This window comes from Sus scrofa, chromosome 1 (genome assembly GCF_054392235.1).
Source record: "Sus scrofa isolate SSC_HxYL_T2T_F1_AM1 chromosome 1, Sscrofa_HxYL_maternal_Yorkshire_Landrace_v2.0, whole genome shotgun sequence".
Lineage (NCBI taxonomy): Eukaryota > Metazoa > Chordata > Mammalia > Artiodactyla > Suidae > Sus > Sus scrofa.
In genome coordinates, this window is record NC_139383.1 from 108,127,337 (window position 1) to 108,149,336 (window position 22,000).

Consider the following 22,000-nt stretch of genomic DNA (forward strand, 5'->3'; position numbering starts at 1 on the left):
TTTTTTGAGGTGGAAGTTGAGGTCATTGATTTGAGACTTCTTTTTCCAACACAGGCATTTCGGGCTATAAATTTCCCTCTAAATACTGTTTTAGTGGCATCCCACACATTTTGATCTGTTGTATTTTCATTTAGTCTAAACTACTTTAAACAAACAAACAAAAACACGGAGTTCCCACCATGGTTCAGGGGAAACGAATCCGACTAGGAACCATGAGGTTGTGGGTTCGATCCCTGGCCTCGCTCAGTGGGTTAAGGACACAGCATTGCCATGAACTGCGGTGTAGATCACAGACGTGGCCCGGATCCTGCGTTGCATCAGCTGTACCATAGGTCAGCAGCTGCAGCTCCAATTAGACGCCTAGTCTGGGAACTTCCATGTGCCGCAAGTGTGGCCCTAAAAAGACCAAAAAAAAAAAAAAAAAAAAAAAAAAAAAACAAACTCCTTTGATTCCTTGACCCATGGGTTATTCAGAAGTATGTTTTTTTTTTGTCTTCTTTTTTTTTTGTTGTTGTTGTTGTTGTTGCTATTTCTTGGGCCGCTCCCTCGGCATATGGAGGTTCCCAGGCTAGGGGTTGAATCGGAGCTGTAGCCACTGGCCTACGCCAGAGCCACAGCAACACAGGATCCGAGTCGCGTCTGCAACCTACACCACAGCTCACGGCAACGCCGGATCGTTAACCCACTGAGCAAGGGCAGGGATTGAACCCGCAACCTCATGGTTCCTAGTCGGATTCGTTAACCACTGCGCCACGATGGGAACTCCAGAAGTATGTTTTAAAATTTCCAAATGTTGCGTGATTTTCCAGAGAGCTTTATGTTATTGATTTCTGTTATAATTCCTTTATGGTGAGAACACCTGCTTTCCATGACTAGAACCCTTTTAAACTGATTGAGGAGTTCCCATCATGGCTCAAAGGTTAGCAAACCTGACTGGCATCCATGAGGATGCAGGCTTGATCCCTGAACTTGTTCAGTGGGTTAAGGATTTGGCGTTGCCATGAGCTGTGGTGTAGGCCACTGACGCAGCTCGGATCCCACATTGCTGTGACTCTGGTGTAGGCCAGCAGCTACAGGTCCAATTCGACCCCTAGCCTGGGCACCTACATATGCCACAGGTGTGGGCCTAAAAGACAAAAAACAAAAACAAAAACTTATTGAGACTTGTTTGATGGCACAGAATATGGTCTTACTTGATAAATACTCCCATGTGCAAATGAGAAGAAAGTGTATTTGGATGTTATTGGTTGGAGTACTCTATCAGGTCAAGTACTCTATTAGGTCAAGTATTCTATCAGGTCAAGTACTCTACCAGGTCAAGTACTCTATTAGGTTACTCTATCAGGTCAATTAGGTCAAGCTGATTGAAAGTGGTGTCTCAGTCTTCAATATTTATGCTCATTTTCAGTCTAATCCTCCTATCAGCTATTGAGAAAGATGTATTTACATCTCCAACTCTAATTGTGGAGTTGTCCATTTCTCCTTGGAATGTTATCCGTGGTTTTACCTCATGCATCTTCAAGTTGCTATTTATTTGGTACCTACATTTAGCATTCTAACAGTCCTCTTGATGAACTGACTCCAAGACCATTATGAAATGGCTTTCTTTATTCCTGGAGAATCTATGCTCTATAGTCACTTCCCCTTTCTTTTGACCAGTGCTACTGATGGGTTTAAGGTAATGTCTATCATTTTACTGTTAGTTTTCTATTTGTCCCATTTATTTTTTTGTCTTTCCCCTTTTTTTCTGTCTTCTTTTGGGTTGAGGTTTCTTGTGAGTCCACTCATTTATTTATTAGCTGCAATTCTAAGTGGTGGTCTAGAAATTCTCTTAAAACAGTAAGCCGTGGTATTCGTAGGGATCACTTCCTTTTGCTTCCCATCTCTCAGGGACTAGTTTTTATTATTATTATTATTATTATTATTATTGCCTGATGCTCAGTGCTTGAAAACCACTGCTTCATGTATTTTTTTCCATTTTTGTTGTTGTTTCACGTGAAAAGGTAAATCCATTCTCTGTTACTCTATCTTGGTTGGACGCGAATAGTAATTTTAAGCTACTTACATGAAAAACTGCATAGTTTTAGAAATTCTGCATAAAAACTTAAGGATGATTGGAGAAAGCCCAAGATTTTAATCTATTATTTTTCCTTACTTGAAGCTGTGATTGCACACTTTGTTCTCACCTCTAATAATCACAGTTTTTTAAAATTTCACCCTGATTTCTCAAACATGACACTAAGTACACACTTAGTTCAATTTGTATGGAAACTTTATTCCTTTAAAATAATGACACTGATTACGTGCTTTGTTCTACCATATTTGTATTTGCACAGTCTCTTTTGTTGATTGTTAGTGTCAATCTTTCCTAGTCTTTTTCTTATTCTTCACTGTAGAAACCAACATACTAGCTACTCTCTACTTTTTCAGATGATGTTGTGACACCATTAGGGAAGACACACACTACAAAGCAGTTTACATTTCTAGTTCAGATCTGCCACTCCCTACTTCACTGCATACACTGTTCACACTGATCGACTCATCATTTCCTGAATATACCAGGCCTTTGCTCATGCTAACCTTTTGCCTTTACTTCCATTTCTTACATAAATCTACTTGGCAAGTTTCTACTTACAAACTTAAAAAAAGTATTGATCACATTTTCTATTTAGTTGGATCCATATTTATTTCCCCCACTAAAACATTAAATTATTGAGCATGGAATAATTCACTTTGGCCTCCTTAGTACCTATCTTAGTGCCTATGCATTTTAAAGAGTCTCAAAAAAAAAAAAAAAAAAAAAAAAAAAGGGAGCTCCCGTCGTGGCTCAGTGGTTAACAAATCCGACTAGGAACCATAAGGTTGTGGGTTTGGTCCCTGCCCTTGCTCAGTGGGTTAACGATCCGGCGTTGCCGTGAGCTGTGGTGAAGGTCGCAGACGAGGCTCGGATCCCGCGTTGCCGTGGCTCTGGCGTAGGCCGGGGGCTACAGCTCCGATTGGACCCCTAGCCTAGGAACCTCCATATGCTGCGGGAGCGGCCCAAAGAAATAGCAAAAAAAAGACAAAAAGACGGAAAAAAAAAAGTGTTTAATTAACTAAACTCAGAAACAGAAATAACCTGGGATGCAGCATGTCATGGACTGAATTATATGTCCCTCCAAAATTCATACATGGAAGCCGTGACCCCCAATGTAACTATTTTTGGAGTAAGGAAATAATTTTTGCTAAATGAGGTCATAACTAGGCGAAATGAGGCCCTGATTCAATAGGACTACTGTCTTTATAGGAAAAGACAAGAGCTCCCTTCCACTCTCCCCATGTGGGTACAAAGAAGAGATCACATGAAGATACAGTCAGAAGGCTGCCACCTGCAGTTCAAGAGGAGATCCCTCACCTGACATCAACCTGCCAGTTCTGCATCTTGGACCTCTAGACTCCAGAAGTGTAAGAAAATAAATTTCTGTTAAATAAGCCACTCAGTCTATGATATTTTGTTACGGTGGGCTGAGCTGCCCAATGCACATTGAGAGGTGGTTAAGATGAGGCTGTTCCTCTCTCCCAACTAGAAGGCAGGCTAGGGTTCTTCGGTCTCAAGGACCAGCAGTGGGAACTCTCTCTTCTATTTTTATTTATTTATTTATTTTTGGCTATGCCTGCAGCTTGCAGAAGTTCCCAGACCAGGGATTGAACCCTAGCCACAGCAGTGGCAATGCTGACCTCTTAACCACTAGGCTACCAGGGAGTCCTCTCTCTTCTGTTTAAAAAGAAATTTAGGGAGTTCCAGTCATGGCGCAGTGGTTAACGAAACCAACTAGGAACCATGAGGTTGTGGGTTCAGTCCCTGCCCTTGCTCAGTGGGTTAATGATCTGGCGTTGCCGTGAGCTGTGGTGTAGGTTGCAGACACGGCTCGGATCCCGCGTTGCTGTGGCTCTGGCATAGGCTGGTGGCTACAGCTCCGATTCGACCCCTAGCCTGGGAACCTCCATATGCCGTGGCAGTGGCCCAAGAAATAGCACAAAAAAAAAAAAAATTTATTTCTGCCTTTCCTCCAGAAACAGTGCTGCCATTTCACCCCTAGCCATTGCCACCACTATTCACTCCAAACCAAAAAGATCAGACATTCTTGAACCTTGTTTATAAGCAATTTCAATTCTAAAAGAAAGCTCAATTCCCTAGGGACTGAGTTACTGAGGTATTAGAGAAGCACAGATTTTTATCCCATCATAAGATTAGAGTTTATAATTGCTCCTGCAAAAATACATATCTCAGAAGTACGGGGATGATCATAGTGCTTCTGAAAAAAAAAAAAACTGTCACTTATAAAAATAAAGCTAAAGAAAGAATGGAAAGCAGAGAGAGAGACTCTGTTTTTAGATGGGATAGCCAGAGAAGGCTTCACTGAGAAAGTGATATTTAAGTAAAGACCTGAAAGAAGTGACGGTGTGAGTTCAGTAGCTATCTGGGGCAAGAACATTCTAGAAAAAAGGAATAATAAGTGCAAATGGAGCGAAGAGGGGCATGTTCAAATTGCATTACTGGAAACAACGTCAAGAACTTCTTTAATGATTATTTAAAGCTTGAAAGATCTAAAACACATCCTTATTTTTAATTGCTAAGACCATACGCTACCCTTAGCAAAACTAAGTTTAATTTTTCTTACCTAAAACAGAAAATTAAATGATTACTCTTCAGTCAGCAATCTGCTGCAGAACAGGAGTTGGATTTGAAAAATACAATGCTACTGAAAACATCTTTGAGACTAATTTGAATGCAAAATCAGAGTTATTGTGTTCAATAATTCAATAATATGACTGTGAAAAATCTGTCTACTTCTGAATACAATTGGCATAGACAGATAGAAGGTGAGATGTGAGCTACACTACACTAAAGCTGGAATGAAAAGCAGTTTTCTAAACTTATTTCTTTAATTACCAAATTATCATGGCAAATAAAAGTCAGAAAGCTACCAGCAACATCAGAAAGCTTAAAGTATTTGTTACTTTAAATTAGCTTAAATTGAAAACATGCTAACCACCAATATATAAACAGTAGCAGTTTTGCTGCAGTAATCATGTGAAAAACAATAAAAGCAGAATTTGGGTGCTTAACATGTGACATTAGCACTGTGCTAGGTATATCCGCATACATCATCTCATTTAAATCTGATATTAAAAGGCAGGTTTCCCTATTATCTCCATCTTTATGGCTCAAGAATTTCCAGCTACTCAGTGGCAGAACTAGCACCCAAGTCTAGGCTGCCTGACCCAACATCTAAGCAACATGCCACACTGCCATGAAAATGCCAACATCTGTAAATCAACTTCAGCAGTGGGTCCTGCTGGTCCTGGCCAGAATCTGAAGCAATTTACAATTTATTGTGTTGAGGAATATTACGGTGTATCACTTTCAAAACTCAGGATTTCAATGTTTCCTATCTTTGTGAGCTATGAATGAATGCCAAAGAGGTATTCAATAACAAAGTGATAACCATATGTCCCGACGGTCCCAGTTTATATATTTTGTCCCAGTGGAACTGTTTAAGTTCGCTTTCACTCTATTCAGGGTCCTGGTTTGAATGATAAATACTACAGTCATCCACTTAATCGTCACTTCATTGTTTGCTCTGCCCAGGCGTCTTCCTTATTACATAATGAAACACAGTAAACTGCCATCCTTCTTTCTTTTGGGGGAGTAAGTTTGCCACACCTTTTCTTCTGAGACTGCTGGCTTTCTCAACATTTAAAGTATAACTTTTTTTTTTTTTCTCCAAATGGTTCCACAACTCTTTCCCACTTTATGTCTGATCTCATCTCCTCCCACACCCTGTCCCATTCCCGATTCTTTTCTCCTAAATGAACCCTTTGTCTTTCTCGCCTACTCTTGCCTCTATCTTCTTTCATGTCACCCCCTACGCTTGGAACAACCTACTGATCCACCACATATCTGTCCTCAAATCACTTTTTAAAAGTCACTTTAGTCCGTGAAGCCTACCTGAGATCACCCTTCTACCCACCTGTCCTATTTAGGGGCTGAATCCATCAGATTCAAATTTGAGATGTTTTTGTTATTACACTACTGTGAAGTTCACCATATTCTCTTACATCAAAGAGAATGTGAACCTTGACAAACTTTACAACTTAAAAGTAGGGCTTTTAGAGAAGCCTATATCTATTAACCAAAGAGAATGCATAATCTAGAGGAACCTAGATTGGATTGGTAAAAAAATCATAAATACAACCATTGCATTTAGGGGATACAAGGCAAACAGTCATATGTGGATTTGATTGTCAAAAAGACCACATGCATTGGTAACACAAAATTAGAGTATTATGATACGTCTTGGGAGGGAAATGGGTGAATTGCAACACTGGTTTTACTGTGCTTCTCTCAGCTACAACTTGCCCAAACTCTGTTTGTCCTCACTGACAATAAGGACAGAGATATCTGCTACAGAGAAAAATCAGAAAAACAAAACATCCCACAGAAATCCAGCTCTTTTAAGCCAAAGTGATATTAAGTGAGCCAGTCTAATGAACTAATATATGAAAAAAACTTCATTTGCATTTTATGTTTTTTTCAGGGGGATTTTACATTCAAAAAGGAAGATAATTAGTTCTAGATAACCCTGTAATTCTTTCTTGGCCACACCTACTGCATGTGGAAGTTCCTAGGCCAGGGACTGAACCCACATCATAGCAGCGACCCAAGCTGTTGCAGTGACAATGCCAGATACTTAGCAATGATCTGAGCCATGTTGCTGACAATGCTGAGCCACAAAAGAACTCCCAATGCTGTAATTTTGGAACATGATGGCTTATTTAAAACAACAATGAATTAAAATTCAAAGCTGAAACAGGATGGCACCAGAAAGATATTTTTAATGATAACATATCTAAAAATAATAAAATGAAAACTAAACTCACCTCAGAAAAATATTTGAATAACAAATATTAATAGGCAAGGAAATAACTACTGCATTTATACAAGTATAAGTCATCAGAAGAAACACCATTTGATTATGTAAGAGGGAAAATCAGCTTCTCTAAATATACAAAAACAGAGAATGCACTCCCCAGAACCAGATTAGGAATAACACGATAATACATATAGCTTCATTATGCAAAAGAATGCAACACGTATTGGGAAAGTTAGTTCTATGGTTTTGGTTATGGGGAGGCATGTTAAATTTCCACATGCTATAAACAAATAAGGCCACATTACCCTATGAGAAGACTACTTAGTCTTTTTAATTCTTTTTTTTTTTTGTCTTTGTAGGGCCACACCCATGGTATATGAAGGTTCCCAGGCTAGGGGTCTAATCAGGAGCTGCTGCTGCCAGCCTATGCCAGAGCCACAGCAATGCCAGATCCGAGCAGCATCTGCAAACTACACCACAGCTCACCGCAACACCGGATCCTTAACCCACTGAGCGAGGCCAAGGTTTGAACCAGCAACCTCATAGTTCCTAGTCAGATTCATTTCTGACTCATACAGGTATATACATTCCTCAGTACATAGAGAGCAGTGATTTAAGCCCCATGCCAACAAATTCAAATCCAAGAATACAAATACACCAGGGCTGAGTTAGTTAACAAAACAATAATTTTAAGAGTTCTTTTTACTGTTTGGGGTAATATTCCCATGACAGCAGAACAGAACCACTACCATCTTAGTTGTAAAAAGCAGTGCCAATTAAAGCCAAACTGACTTTGATCTCACTTAAGGAGAAGATGCGTACATGAGTTACATTCACAAATTTGCAACTGATGCCTCTTAGTTTTCATCATGGTTCTAGCTCAACTGGATCATCTTTCAGTGAAACCACAAGTTATTAATGTATATAGATTTGCTGTATAAACAGGTTCTATTATCATTATTAGATTCAAAAGAGGAAGGGAGGGACTAGAAAACCAGACAGCAAGAGTGAAATACAATTTCTTTAAACTATGGTAACAGGAAATACCACAAACTCTTATCATCATCACACCAAGAGTCATGCAAATTGGTAGCCTGGGTTGCATTTGCTGCTTAGTGCCAGGCACAGAAATCAAGGAAGTGGTTCTTGGAGTTCCCGTCGTGGCGCAATGGTTAATGAATCCGGCTAGGAACCATGAGGTTGCGCCTTTGATCCCTGGCCTTGCTCAGTGGGTTAAGGACCCGGCGTTGCCATGAGCTGTGGTGTAGCTCGCAGATGCAGCTTGGATCCCGCGTTGCTGTGGCTGTGGTGTAGGCCGGCGGCAACAGCTCCGATTTGACCCCAAGCCTGGGAACCTCCATATGCCCCAGGAGCGGCCCTAGAAAAGGCACAAAGACCAAAAAAAAAGAAAAAAAAAAAAAAAAAAAAAAGGAAGTGGTTCTTGAGCTCTTTTCTTTAAACTAGACTATCACAACATATCACCTCCATGTCTTGCCTGCTACAGTAATATACTGTTATTCAAAACAAGAAAATAGCAAGAATTACAAAGTCAACAGAACGTTGGGTTTTATGGACCTGTTAATCCACAATGATGCTCTCTACCTGACCAGTAAGAGCAATCCAGAGGCTACTTTACGATTTGCTAAACTATGAAAAATACTCCCCAAATATACTATTTTTACTGCATACTCAGAAGTAAAATTACCTGCAGCTACGTATGCACTGGTTTTAGATTAATTTGCCAACATTTCTTTTACTTTCTAATATTTTACAGAAATGATACTAAAATACTATTATATGTTGTTGCATCCCTATGTTCAAACATGCTTGGGGAAGTTTAGGGCTGAAGGACATTATATAAATCCTAAAAGGTGGACTCACTCCAACCAGACACAACCACTCTTTGCGCAGATTCCCAGTGTGGCCACAACCACTGTGTGCCATGATGTAGAGACCATACAATAAACTTCTACTGCCCTGAGCAATAGGGGACTGGAGCTTCCTACTGGCTTCTAGTGTGTGCTACTTGAGAATAAATGCACAAAGGAAAAGGATTAACTGAATCAACATCAGATACACCAAGAATAAACTTAAAATAACAAACATTTTAAAGTTTGTCTAAATGTCACCTGGATAAAAAAATGTACATACATGGATAGTAACTATAATTTTAAATCCCCCAGAAAGCTTCTGCTTGTTTATTCAGTTAGAAGGATGACACAATTGTTCATTAGAGGAGAAACGAGACCTTTAGTCACTCCTGGAAATTACATTCAGTTGCTAATTGCTCTTACTTTTTCTTCCCCCAGTGGTAAGTAAAATGTAAAATATATCCTTTGGGTTACCTTGAAAATCTGCCTATAAATGCTTGCTTTGTGAAAATGGGTTAAAAACCTTTTGAGAACAGCTTGAATCTACTATTACTCTGTGAAGAAAAAAGAAATCAAAACTATAGCAAAAATTAAGGCCAAACTTAGTCATCTGGGATACAACACTATGAAATTTAGGATTAGTAGCTTTGAATAACAGGAGGCACTGCATGTTTAGAGAGTAGAAACCAGACTAAATAGTACCTACAGAATTTACAGGAACAAGAAATACAGTTCTGTTTCTATAGTCTATGGTGTAATTTTGAAATTTAGCCAGTTGTATAAACTATCCCCAAGTGAAATTTTGAGTGGGCAGAGAAGTATAAGAATTTAAATACAAATAGTTTATTTTATTTTATTTCTTTCTTGGCCGCCTCACAGTATATGGAGTTCTTGGGCCAGGGATCAGACCCAAGTCGCAGTTGCGACCTACACCACAGCTGTGGCAAAGCCGGATCCCTAATCCACTGTGTGGAGAAGGGGATTGAACCTGCATCCCAGAGCTCCAGAGACACTGCTGATCCTGTTGTGCCACAGCAAGAACTCCTAAACACAAATAATTTAAAATGTATAATCATCAAATAATATCAAATTTGTACTGGGCTCTTAAAATGGGCTGAAATGATTTCAAGGGCAAAGTTACTTAATAAAATCATACTACTAGTAAAAAGTTTCTTGGGAGGCAGTTTGATGCTAAAAGTGTAGCTCCCTATGGCTAGAATATTTCAGTCTCAATACTGGCTTTACCATCTTCTTGCAAGGTATTAAACTAGTCTGTGCATCAGTTTCCTTACCTAAAAAAAGATGATGATGATGATGATGATATTAACTACCTCACGGAGTTGCTTTGAGGATTAAAATAAAAGTAATTAATAATTAGAACACTGTCCATTAGAGTAAGAAAGTTCAATAAACAGTAGCTATTATCACCACTACAGGGCAAAGAAAATATTTTGTATGTATGCTCTAACACATAGCCTTTAGAATATCTATATAGTACATCTAAAGTTCATTTCGAAATTAATTTTTAATGAATGGTCTCTTGCAGAGAGCTAGTTTACAGAATTGTTTTGCAAAACAATCAACCTCTTGAAACATATCTGATTCAAGTTTAAGATCCATAATGTAAGAACGCACATGGAAAAATGCCTCAGAAAGGCAGTAACTCTTCAATTCTCATTGCAGCTCAATGCTTTAAGATGGAGATTTAAAATGTAACAGATTTAAAATAAAACAGGATTGAACTGAAATTTAAAAAATCTCAAAACCTAAAATTTTTTAAAAGTTGGAGAATAGCTCATTAAGCAGTTGCACAGTGAGCGGCATTTATCTCACTTGACAATACCGTGACATTCAGTAAGATGAAACTTTGATCTCTAGAGAGTTGGAGTCTACTTCAAGCTTATTGTGTGATCTGTGCCAAACCATTTAACTTCTCTATATTCTCCTCTAATTCCTCACCTTTTGTAAGATGGAAATAAATCATTTTGTTGTCAATCTAACTTAGACGGATAAGATTAGAATAAATGTCATTCCCACTCTGTGGCCAAATTGAAAAGGATTTACCTTTCGCATCATGAGTATGATGATTTAGTTACTTAGTGCCAGTAGGTGAAACAGTAACTTCTGATTTACATCACTGCCTATTTTAATTCTAGAAGTCAAATAAATGTAAGGCTGGCATCATGACGTGCCAAGGCATGGAGAATGGGTGAAATCACTTTTCTTCCATATACGGGAAACTCTGTATGTTTAAGTCTGTTAGACATTTAGTAACCAAGAATATTTCTATAATAAGCAGTTATGCAAGCCCGCATGTCTGAATATGTACATGAAATTCCCTGCAAATGGCAGCCCCAGGGAAAGAGCATCCCACTTGGGGAATTTTGTATCCACTCCAAATGCTCCATACATAGTCTAAACTGCATGAGAAATTTTAATTTTGTGGCTTCGAGTGTTCATTTTCAGAAACTCTAGTTACACCTACGCACCAGAGGTACATCAACTAAGACCTGAGTGCCTCCTTTGCCAATGGGCATTTGGTGGCAAATAAGATCTGTTACCATTCTGGGGGATCAAATATGAATTTCATATTGTTTTTTCCTAAGATTCTATCATTTCTTTCTTCATTTTCACATTTTTTATTAAAATTTTTAAAAATGCAAGTACAGCTGATTTACAGTGTCGTGTCAATTTCTGCTGTACAGCAAAGTAATGCAGTTATACATACATATACATTCTTTTCCACTATGGTTTATCTCAGGATATCAAGATTAAACCAATGCGATACAATTTTATATATAGTTCCCTGTGCTGTAGAGTAGGACCTTGTTGTCAATCCATCCTATATGTCATAGTTTGCATCTGCTAACCCCAAACTCCCAATCCTTCCCTCCTTACTGTATCATCTTTCTTATTTCGTTTCCACATGCCAAAATTTTCATTGCATCCTTCTCAGACGAAACTTTTACTTATCTGTAACTCATAATTTTTCTTTTTTACTAGGCATTTTTATATCTTTTTTTAGAAGTGTTTTTACATATAGGTACATTGAATATTTTCTTCTAATCAGTTTTCTTATAGTCCTTGGAAGAGCAGAGAATTTTAATTTTTATTAAGTCCAACTTACCAATTTAAATTTTTTTTTGTTTTTTTTTTTGTCTTTTTAGTTATTTCTTGGGCCGCTCCTGCGGCATATGGAGGTTCCCAGGCTAGGGGTCGAATAGGAGCTGTAGCCACCAGCCTACGCCAGAGCCACAGCAACGCAGGATCCGAGCTGCGTCTACAACCTACACCACAGCTCACGGCAACGCCAGATCATTAACCCACTGAGCAAGGGCAGGGACCGAACCCACAACCTCATGGTTCCTAGTCGGATTCGTTAACCACTGCGCCACGACGGGAACTCCTAAATTTTTTTTTACTTAGTTAATAAGTATTTTTTTGGAAGTTCCGTTGTGGCGCAGTGGGTTAAGGATCCAGTGTTGCCACAGCTGGCGCAGGCTGCATCTGCAGAGCAGGTTCGATCCCTGGCCTGTGTGCAGGCCAAAAAAAAAAGCATCTTTTGTTATATTTTACTGATTTAATCTAAACTTCTTCCTTTCGGACAATAAATTGCACAGCATGACCTGTGGACATTTTAACAGAGATCACCGTGGCAGGGGAGTATAACAATTTATTTTGACCAGGGTTTTTAATGTTACAGTTGATCTTTAACAAATCTTATCAATGTTCTTATAAGTAACACTGAAAACATTTTCCTAAATGTTTCCGACTGGGTACAGTATAATGGATACATTTGCCTCTCTATTAAGCAATTCTGAATGAAAAAAGAAGTTAAATAGAATTTTTAATACACAGAGTGATTTTTTTTTTTTTTTTTTTTACTTCTTACCTATATTTCTGAAACTTCATTCTGTTACTACTTTTACAGCTACCAGCATCCATAATTGATTTATTTCAAAGGAAAACTTTTCGGGTGGGAGGGTGGTAGAGTTTGTAAGAACTATTCTAGCTTCAAATTATTTGAAATGCTTTGTATTATTATGACGTGTAGTATTATGGTTGAATTTTGAGAAGGAAAATTTAATGTAAAATAATTTTACTGCTCCAAGTTTTTTCTGCTTAGCTAGAGCCATTGGGGAAAAATGTTATTTTTGCATTTTTATAAACCGACTTTCAAACTATGTTGGTATTGCTTTGAAGGTCATGGTTTACCATATAAATCCAAAAAGTAGAAAACCTGTTAAAATATTTAGGAGAAAAAAAGCAATGCAATTTCACATATTCAGGAAGAATTAAGGAGTCTTTCCTTGGCACATCTGCATATCTGCAGAAACTCTGACAATACTTCATTATCTAAAGATGTTACCTTGAATGCCATTTTGAAGATGGAGTACCATTACAATAGGATTGTCATCTCACTGCCTCTAGCCAAGTAATCTCTGAAAAAGTGGTCATTATTAGATTGAGCAAGTCTGCAAAAAGTTAATTGCAATAAACCAAAATCATCCATTCTCAGCAAATATGAAGCACCTATTGCATACCTAAGTATCATATTAGGTGCTGGAGTATGGTGGATAAAAAAGCACATATCTTCTGCCCTCATGGCGCTTATACTCTACTCTGAGAGAGACAGAGAGAGAAAGAATGATAATGTGAGAGAAAAGGCAGTATTAAGTATAACAATGGATTTGAGGATAAGGGATAAGGGAAAATTTGTTTGAGGAAGTAAGAAGTGTAAGAGATATAGGGAGTTGAGGTAAGAACAGAATGAGGATAGGAATGAGCATGTAAAAAGTCTAAAGATGGACATGGGGTCAACAAATCCTACAAAAGAATTACTGTGGCTAAAGGATGTACCATCCTAAGGGCAAAGGGAACCCAGTGAAGGGTCATGATTGGATTTAAGAGTATCTGAAGATGCTTGCTAGATGAGGAATTAGGGATGGAATGGGAGAGATGAAAGCGGAAGAGGAGAAACTAAATACATCTCAGTCTGGGTGTAAGAGAAGACAGTTGGAGCTAGAGTAGCTGGCAGTGGGGGGCAGAAAAAAGGAGGTAGATTCTGTTTACGTTTTGGATACAGAAATGAAATGAATGGGGTGAGGATGGATGTAGGGGGTGAGGGAATGAAGAGTTTCATGTGATGGTCATAAGTAACTTGACAGGTGGAGACAGCACTTACTGAGACGAGTAGACTAAAAGAAAAAGTTAAGAGTTCACCTGGGAGATGGGACATGTGAGAGGTGTGAATGGTGATGTTAGCATGAAGACAGCTGACAGTATGGGATGGGAGCTCAGAACTGCAGCTGGAGTTATCAATTTGAGAAGTATTGGCACTTGGATGACATGTAGGCACAGAAATAGATTAAAATGCCCAAGGTAAGAGTTTAAGTGAAATGAGAGGAGGATCTCAGGATCAAGCCTTTAAAAATTCTAATATTTTAAAAAAGAGCCCAGGGGAGTTCCATCATGGCTCAGTGATTAACAAACCCGAGTAGCATCCATGAGGACACGGGTTCGATCCCTGGCCTCGCTCAGTGGGTTAAGGATCTGGCATTGCCTTGAACTGCGGTATAGTTGCAGACGCGGCTCGGACCTGGCATTGCTGTGGCTGTGGTGTAGGCCAGCGGCTGCAGCTCCGATTCGATCCCTAGCCCAGGAACCTCCATATGCCATGGGTATGGGCCCCCCCCCCAAAAAAAGACATAAATAAATAAATACATAATACAAAGAGCCTAAAAAGAAAGGACAAAATGGTGGGAAGAGAGCCGGGAGGCATGTGATCACAGAAGCGAAGGGAGGGGCATGGGGCCAAGCTGTCCACATACACCTCAGCTCTGAGACCAAGCAAAGATGGTGCCTGGGTTGTCAAGCCTTCCCCTCCCCTCTTCTCTGGAATACGTAGCAATGATTCATTCCTGCAATTCTTGAGAAGAAATGGAAAACCCCAAGCCCCCAAATCAGAAAACATACTCATTTAGAATAGCGATTTAAAAAAAAAAAAAAATTGAACTGCCTATTGTTTATTCCTCCCAGCTTTTCTGACCTGAATTTACCTGTCCTGTTTTGATTTCTACGGCACTGAGTACTAAAGCAGTAAATCGTAAGACTGAACATCACATTACAGAAAATGGGATAAGCCTGATGACAAGATCAAGTAGTGAATATGTAATTCAAAAGGAAACCATAATGGTTTAAGTGGGATAATACATTTCATTTCATGCCACAGAGTGGCACAAAAATCAATAAAGCGCACAGCCACAACAGAATTATTAAGGCAGTCTCATATGCATGAAAAATTATTACTATGGCTTCAAATATTTACTCATTATACGTTTAGTGCGTGGTATATACGCTATGACAAGACTGTTCTAGTAATTTTCAAAACCTCTTTTGAGGAAACCCATTAGAATATTACCTTAGATTTAGACTGAAGATGCAGTCCTTTCAAAGCAATAAAATGGTACCAGATGTGATTTTTTTTTAAACCACAATATAAAAGACATACCAAATGGGTAAAAGCATTCCTAAATTTTAAAGTACTACAGGTTAGATAGAGAAATGACTGAATGTTGTGATTACAATTATAAACCCATTCAGTTAAAAAGAAAAAAAGAGAAATCTGTAAAAAAGCTGTAAAAACTATAAGCTGTGGGAGAAATTTTCTGTGATCACAGATCAGGGAAATCCAATCTATTCCCATAAACCACTGCAGGTCTTACCCAACTAAAAAAAAAATGGCATTATTGCTGTAGTGAGGGGAAAAAAAGAAAAGCCTAAAACATAGATTTTACTTGGGGCAGTGGAGAAAGGGCACAGAAAAGGGAAAGAAGAAACTTTACAATTTAAATTTGCAGGATTTTTTTTTAAAAAGGCTAAAAAATAAGCTTATTTTGAAAAGCAATGTCACATATATTTTACTAATATTCCACGAATACTTTTAAACACTGTCTAGTTTTTGTCCCTGACATATAATTTATACAGTTGTACTGACAACAGCATATAACTTTATATTCTTTTTTCACTTAGCAATACATCAAATGTTTTCCATATTTCTACTCATTTTGTCTTAAAATATTTTTAATAGCTGCAAAATATCCCATTGAGTTGATAGGATATAGTTTACTTGTAATTACTAGTGATTAATTAAAATTCTCAAATGCTCACTCAAAATTCTAAATTTGATTTCTATAGATGTCGACTCTTAGGTTAGTACTCTGAAAGTTGATCTCAAGACTTGTGAGGATGGGAAAAGCTACCAAGTCTACCAAGTCTGAAAAGCTTATAGCTTCATTCAGAGAAAGACAGGACAAAATCAATACATTAAAGTAAGAATAAATGTAAAGCCCTGCAATTAGGTTCAAAAATTAAGTTCCTGTGAAAAAGATCTCGGAATTTTACATGAGCCAAGATGTGCCTGCTTTAAAAAGTCAGTGTGGGGAGTTCCCTTATGGTGCTGCAGGTTAGGATCCAGCATTTGTCATTGCAGTGGCCTGGGTCACTGCTATGGTATGGGTTCGATCCCTGGCTTGTAAACTTTCACATGCTGCGGGCGCAGTCAAAAAAAAAAAAAAGTCAGTGTGGTTTGTCTTAGGACAAATTAACAGAGTATAATTTATAACTATAGTTCAATTTATAATTTATATAGTTTTGATTTCTAAAGGCCAAAATTATAAAGTATAACTGAAATAATACATCCATTTCTGGATACCAAAATGTGGTGATGGGTGCTGACAAATATAATCACCCAGGAAGATAAGGCGGCTGAATAAACCTAAAAATCATCTGTTTCAGGAATGATCAGGCTACTGAAGCTAAAGAAAAACGATTAAGGGGAGTCATGACAGCTGTTTAAAAACCTGAAGGGTTTTCATAAGCAGCAAAGTTTATACATTTGTGTGTTTCTCCCAAGCAGAGCCAGACCAATATATGAAAGTAACTGGCAGGAAGACTTAACATGTGACAATCTGCATCCATTTTAAATATTCCACATAACCAAATGCTCTCTGAGGTTGTGAAGTGAGTCTGTGATTGCTCCTTTCAAACATGCAGCGTGGTTTCCATGTAACGTGGTTTTATTGAAAGAAAAATTTTCAGCTGCAGGGACTAGATCACACTTGACCATGTGTCACTGTGTTTAGTCACTTGCAGATAAACATGCTGCAAAAGTGATCAGATATCTCCTTTTATGCAAGGCCTGCCCACATTCTGAGGTCTGTCCAGTATGGAAGTGTCTCCTGCCCACTGTTTCAGCTACAAGTGGCAGAGGGGACGTGAAGCAGGGGGCAGGGGGCACGCTCAGCTCCAGACCCCATATCCCCAACCACTACATTTCTTCTTTGTTGTTCAGAAAAAGTGGACATTTGGAGGCCAGGAGGCAGCATACAGCGCTGTTGCAAAAGCTGTTATAAGAGAAGAGGAGATGGGAGACTGGCAGAGAGGGACAGGCTTGCAAGGGGGCAGCATTTTGAAAATGCTGTAACTTTTCCTGGAATCAGAATGTTTCCTTACCCAGGGCCTACTGGGGCCTAGTATTTCCTTACCAATGCGTCCTAGAGGCTTTCCAGCCCTGAACAAGGCTTTGTATTGAGGGTTAATGTCTTAAACCTCAGCTGAGAGTACTGAACAATTTCCTGGGGACAAGAAAGGACCCAGAGTGGGGACGGGCTGCGTGGATCCTCTGCTCAGCATCCTTTGAGCAAAGACGCTGAGAGAGGAAGTGGAAAGTGAGCAAGAAATGCTACAGTGACTCAGAAACTGAGTGGATTTAATTCTGCCATATGGTAGCTTTGTCTTGCCCCCTCTCAACTGATTATTCCTGTTGCTCTCTACTTCATCTCCCTGGTCCTTTTCCTTCCATTTCCTCTTATTTTCCCAGTTGACCCTCTCCTACCTGTTCCTGCACAGTAGAAGGGTGTAACTCCAAGGTACAGGGGTGCCCTGTCACAGGTGGCAAATGGTAAAACCTGCCACAACTAGTGTTAACGAACAGCACCCCAGGCATGAGGTGCTATACGACATATAAGGAGTGAGACAGATGAGGAATAAGACTAGGAGGCTCACAGTCTGGTAAGACCGGTGTGATGCACATGAAGACACACAAAGGAAAAACAAGCAGCATAGTCTGATGGGAACTTTATGTGCCAACTTGGCTAGGCTACAGTGGCCAGCTGTTTGCTCAAACACTCATCTAGATGTTGCTGTGAAGGTATTCGTGTGTGCGATGAACATTATAATAAGAAAAGCAGATTACCCTCTGTAATGTGGGTGAAGGCCTTCACAGTAAAGCCTGAAGTTTCTTGAGGAAGACAGAATTCTGTCTCAAGACTAGAAGATAAAAATCCTGCCTGAGTGTCCAGTCTGCTGGCCTGCCCTATGGATTGAGCATTTAAGATTGCAACATCACCACCTGAATTTCCACCTGTCCTACAGATTTCAGACTTGTTTCTATAATCACCAAAGCCAATGCCCTAAAATCAATCTTAATCTCTCTCTCCCCCTCCTCCACATATCCAATCAGTTCTGTTTCTCTGAAGAACCCTAACTAATACACTAGTAAACAAGGCCAAGACCATTTATGCTGCCCAATTAAGAGGGTCAATGATTAGCAGCTGCTCTCTCTGTTCCTTGAAACCAGACAAGTTCTGTCTCCAGGCCCAAAGAATATTCACTTACCTGATATTCACTCACTTAATATAAGCCAGTTGAAAGTCACTGGCTTTAGTTTAATAAATTCTTCTGTATTATATACGCAAGAGTTCATTCTATTTCCTTTTTCTTTTTCCTCTTTGTTTTTTTATTTATTTATTTATTTATTTTGCTTTTTTAGGGCTGTGCTTGTGGCATATGGAGGTTCCCAGGCTAGGGGTCAAATTGGAGCTACAGCTGCCGGCCTACGCCACAGCCACGCAAGATCCAAGCCACATCGGGGACCTACACCACAGCTCACGGCAACAGCAGATCCTTAACCCACTGAGCAAGGCCAGGGGTCGAACCCGCAACCTCATGATTCCTAGTCGTATTCGTTTCCAATGCACCATGACGGGAACTCCAATTCATTCTATTTTCATTTGCTTTTCTATCCCTAAATTCTTCCACTTCCTAAAAATGTTGTTAATAAGAGTCTGACCAACATTATTAGAGTCTGAAGTTTTTCTGCTACCAAGAAAAAGCTCTGTCACCTTAGACACCATACTGTCTTCAACTCCTAATAAGCAGTGTTTTCTTAGATATGCTGTGTAGTCTGAAGCTTTTTTACGCTTCTTTACCTGGCAAGATCTATTTTAACTCTAAATGCTTGCTCTTTTCTAGAAGGCGGTCATGGAGTTTTTTCGTTGTTGTTCTTCTTCCTCTTAATCAATTAGCAGTGAAGATACTGTCCTCAAATATCATAGCTGGCTAACAGTATAATGCCGGTGTGAGACACCTCTGACTTACAGAAAATGTGTGTTAAAAATATCAACTGCAAGTACAAAGCAGTCATGTCATACTGCCCCTCCATCCTGGTGCATGATACACACTAAACAACAGGCAGTGATGTTCTCTGACACTTGAGGTTGATGGCTTGTCTCTTACTACTCCCACCATCCTTGATGTTTAATCTAGATTCATCCATGACACACTGCAATTTGCTGTTTCATAACTCTTCCACATGTAAAGAAAGAAAGAAATACAAAACCCCAAAGAATAAGTTCTACCTTCTTATTATACAGAATCTGCTCAGCTGAATGTGCCTCTATCAAACATGGGTAAAGTTTCACAGCCAGCTTCCAGCTGTGTGTGTAGAGCAAGAAAGAGAATTCAAAATTCATATGTAATTAATAGGAATGGTAGAGACATTTCATATAAAAATCAGACAGAGCCCTCCCAACTACTGTAAATTAAACCAAAAGATTTCCAAATGAAACAAAGTATAAAAAAGTTCTGTCAAGTTTACATGACAGCAGTGTGGCTGAAAGCTTTTCTCTCTCCCATGAAACATAACAAAGTACACTTGAGGCCATTTTGTTTAAAAAAAAAAAAAAACCCAGCCATTATTTTAAAGAATTATTTAGTATCATGTCAAATATAAATTTGCTCCTTAATCATTTCATTGACAGGTGTCCCATTAAAACATGCAATTATCAGTCACATATAGCATGCAGCATGCAGTAAATGGACAGCAGAGGTTAATAACCTGGAAGCATAGGATCTGAGAATGTGAGAGCAAGTTAAAGACAAGAGTTCCTCTCCATTGTCACTGAGGGTCGAGAAGCAATGCTGAAGCGTAGAACAGTGAGAGTGGGGGAAATACAGTTTGTCCAACACATAAACATATCTCCGCAAGTGGCGGCAGGTATAACTGAAAGACAAAGGTAAAAGAAGAAAAACAGAAAGAGAGAAGTTTTCCTTTGAAAAGGTAAATCATTCTCAATGACCTCAAAGCTTTCTCTCTATTTTCACTAGATAGTGCCCAAGAAAAAAACTGTAAAAGAGAACATTAAAAAGATGAAAAAAGAAAATGAACAACCTGGTTTTGAAAAATGGACAAAAGACCTAGGTAGACCTCATCAAAGGAGTTATATAGATGGCAAATAAGCATATGTTTCATATGCTCCACATCATATGTTATTAAGAAAATACAAGTTAAGACAGCAATGAGATACCACTACACATGTATAAGAATGGCCAAAATCCAGAATACTGACAACACCGAATGCTGAGAAGGATGTAGAATAATAGAAATTCCCACTTATTGCTGATGGAAATGCAAAATGTTACAACCACTTTGGAGGAGTTTTAGTTTTCTTACAAAACTAAACATACTCTTACCACACAATCCAGCAATCATCTTTCTTGGTATTTATCCCAATGAGCTGAAAATTTATGTCCACACAAAAACCTGTACATGGATATTCATATCAGCTTTTCTGATAATTGCTAAAACTTGGAAACTATTAGAATGCCCTTTGGTATGTAAATGGATAAATAAACTGTGGTATATCCAGATGGTGGAATGTTATTTGCACTAAAAAAGAAATGTGTTATGAAGCATGAATAGACATGGAGGAACCTTACATGCATATTCCTGAGTGAAAGAAGCCAACCTGAAAAGATGACATCATGTGTGATTCCAACTCTATGACATGCTAGAAAAAGCAAAACTATGCAGACAGTAAAAAGACCAGTGGTTGCCAGGGGTTAGAGGGGAGGCAGGGATGAGTATTCAGAGCACTGGGGATTTTGAGGGCAGTGAAACTATTCGATTATGATACCATAATGGTGGCTACATGGCATTGTACATTTGTTCAGACTCACATTATGTACAACACCATGAGTGAAACCTAATGTAAAATACAGACTGAGTGATAATGATGTGGCAAGACAGGTTCATCAATTGTAACAAATGTATCCCCTCTGGTGCAGAATGATGATAGTGGGGGAGGCTGAGTATGGGGTCAGGCAGGCGTTTGATGGGAATTCTCCGTATTATCTGCTCGCTTTTGCTGGGAATCTAAAACTATTCTTAAAGAAAAAGTCTTTTCCTCAAGGAAGAAAAGAGATATATTGACAAGGGGAAACGTCTCAAAGTATGTTGTCATTCATTAACCATATGAAATTTGCCTTGGTAGAGCAAAGTAAAATGAGGCATTTTCTTCCGACAGTATTACAAATTTATTCCTGGAAGAAAGGTAACACTTCCACAGCAATGTGGGTGATGCCATGGTAGAGGGAATACAGAATTAAAAGTCAGAAAACTTGGAAATCTAGATCCAGCCCAGTCACTAGCAGCTTTATGGTACTTGATCTCTCTAAGCTTCAATTCCACTAACTGCAACATGGAAGTACAAACTCTAAATTACTCCCAAATTTTGAAGCGATATTAAAAAAAAAAAACTATAATAATAAGAATTTACTAGTATTATCATTTTCAGAGCAATTTTACTTGTATCACATTTCTGTCCACTTAAAAATAACAAGTTTGAAAGAGGAAAATACCCATTCAATCTGACATGGTTGATTAATCAAACAGTGAACACATCAACTGATATGCCTAGACTATTTGTCTTTGAGAATCATGTCTGATAAACCTTAACAAAAGTAGATCAAGTTCCCAAGAAGGCAACAAGTGTTTTTTCTTTCTTTTTTTTTTTTTTTGTTTTCTTTTTGTCCATGCCTGTGGCATACAGAAGTTCCCTAGACAGGGTTCAAACCCACACCACAGCAGCA

The 22,000-nt window shown here is 38.8% G+C and overlaps 1 protein-coding gene and 1 long non-coding RNA gene across 8 annotated transcripts in view; one reads left to right on the plus strand and one right to left on the minus strand.

Annotated features, from left to right (window-relative positions):
- Positions 1 to 22,000, minus strand: part of DYM (dymeclin) — a 381,717-nt gene that overhangs the window by 154,758 nt on the left and 204,959 nt on the right. For 3 of the 7 annotated variants that reach the window (XM_021092933.2, XM_021092897.2, XM_021092904.2), the window contains exon 14: positions 19,968 to 20,132. The exons of the other annotated variants lie outside the window; for them this stretch is intronic. In XM_021092933.2, the coding sequence (XP_020948592.1) occupies positions 19,968 to 20,132 (165 nt within the window). The remainder of the gene's footprint in view (positions 1 to 19,967; positions 20,133 to 22,000) is intronic. 7 annotated transcript variants of the gene reach the window in all.
- On the plus strand, positions 3,623 to 11,987 carry LOC146406279 (uncharacterized). Its single transcript, XR_014808661.1, has 2 exons — positions 3,623 to 7,299; positions 8,353 to 11,987. It is a non-coding gene; the product is annotated as an uncharacterized LOC146406279 (long non-coding RNA).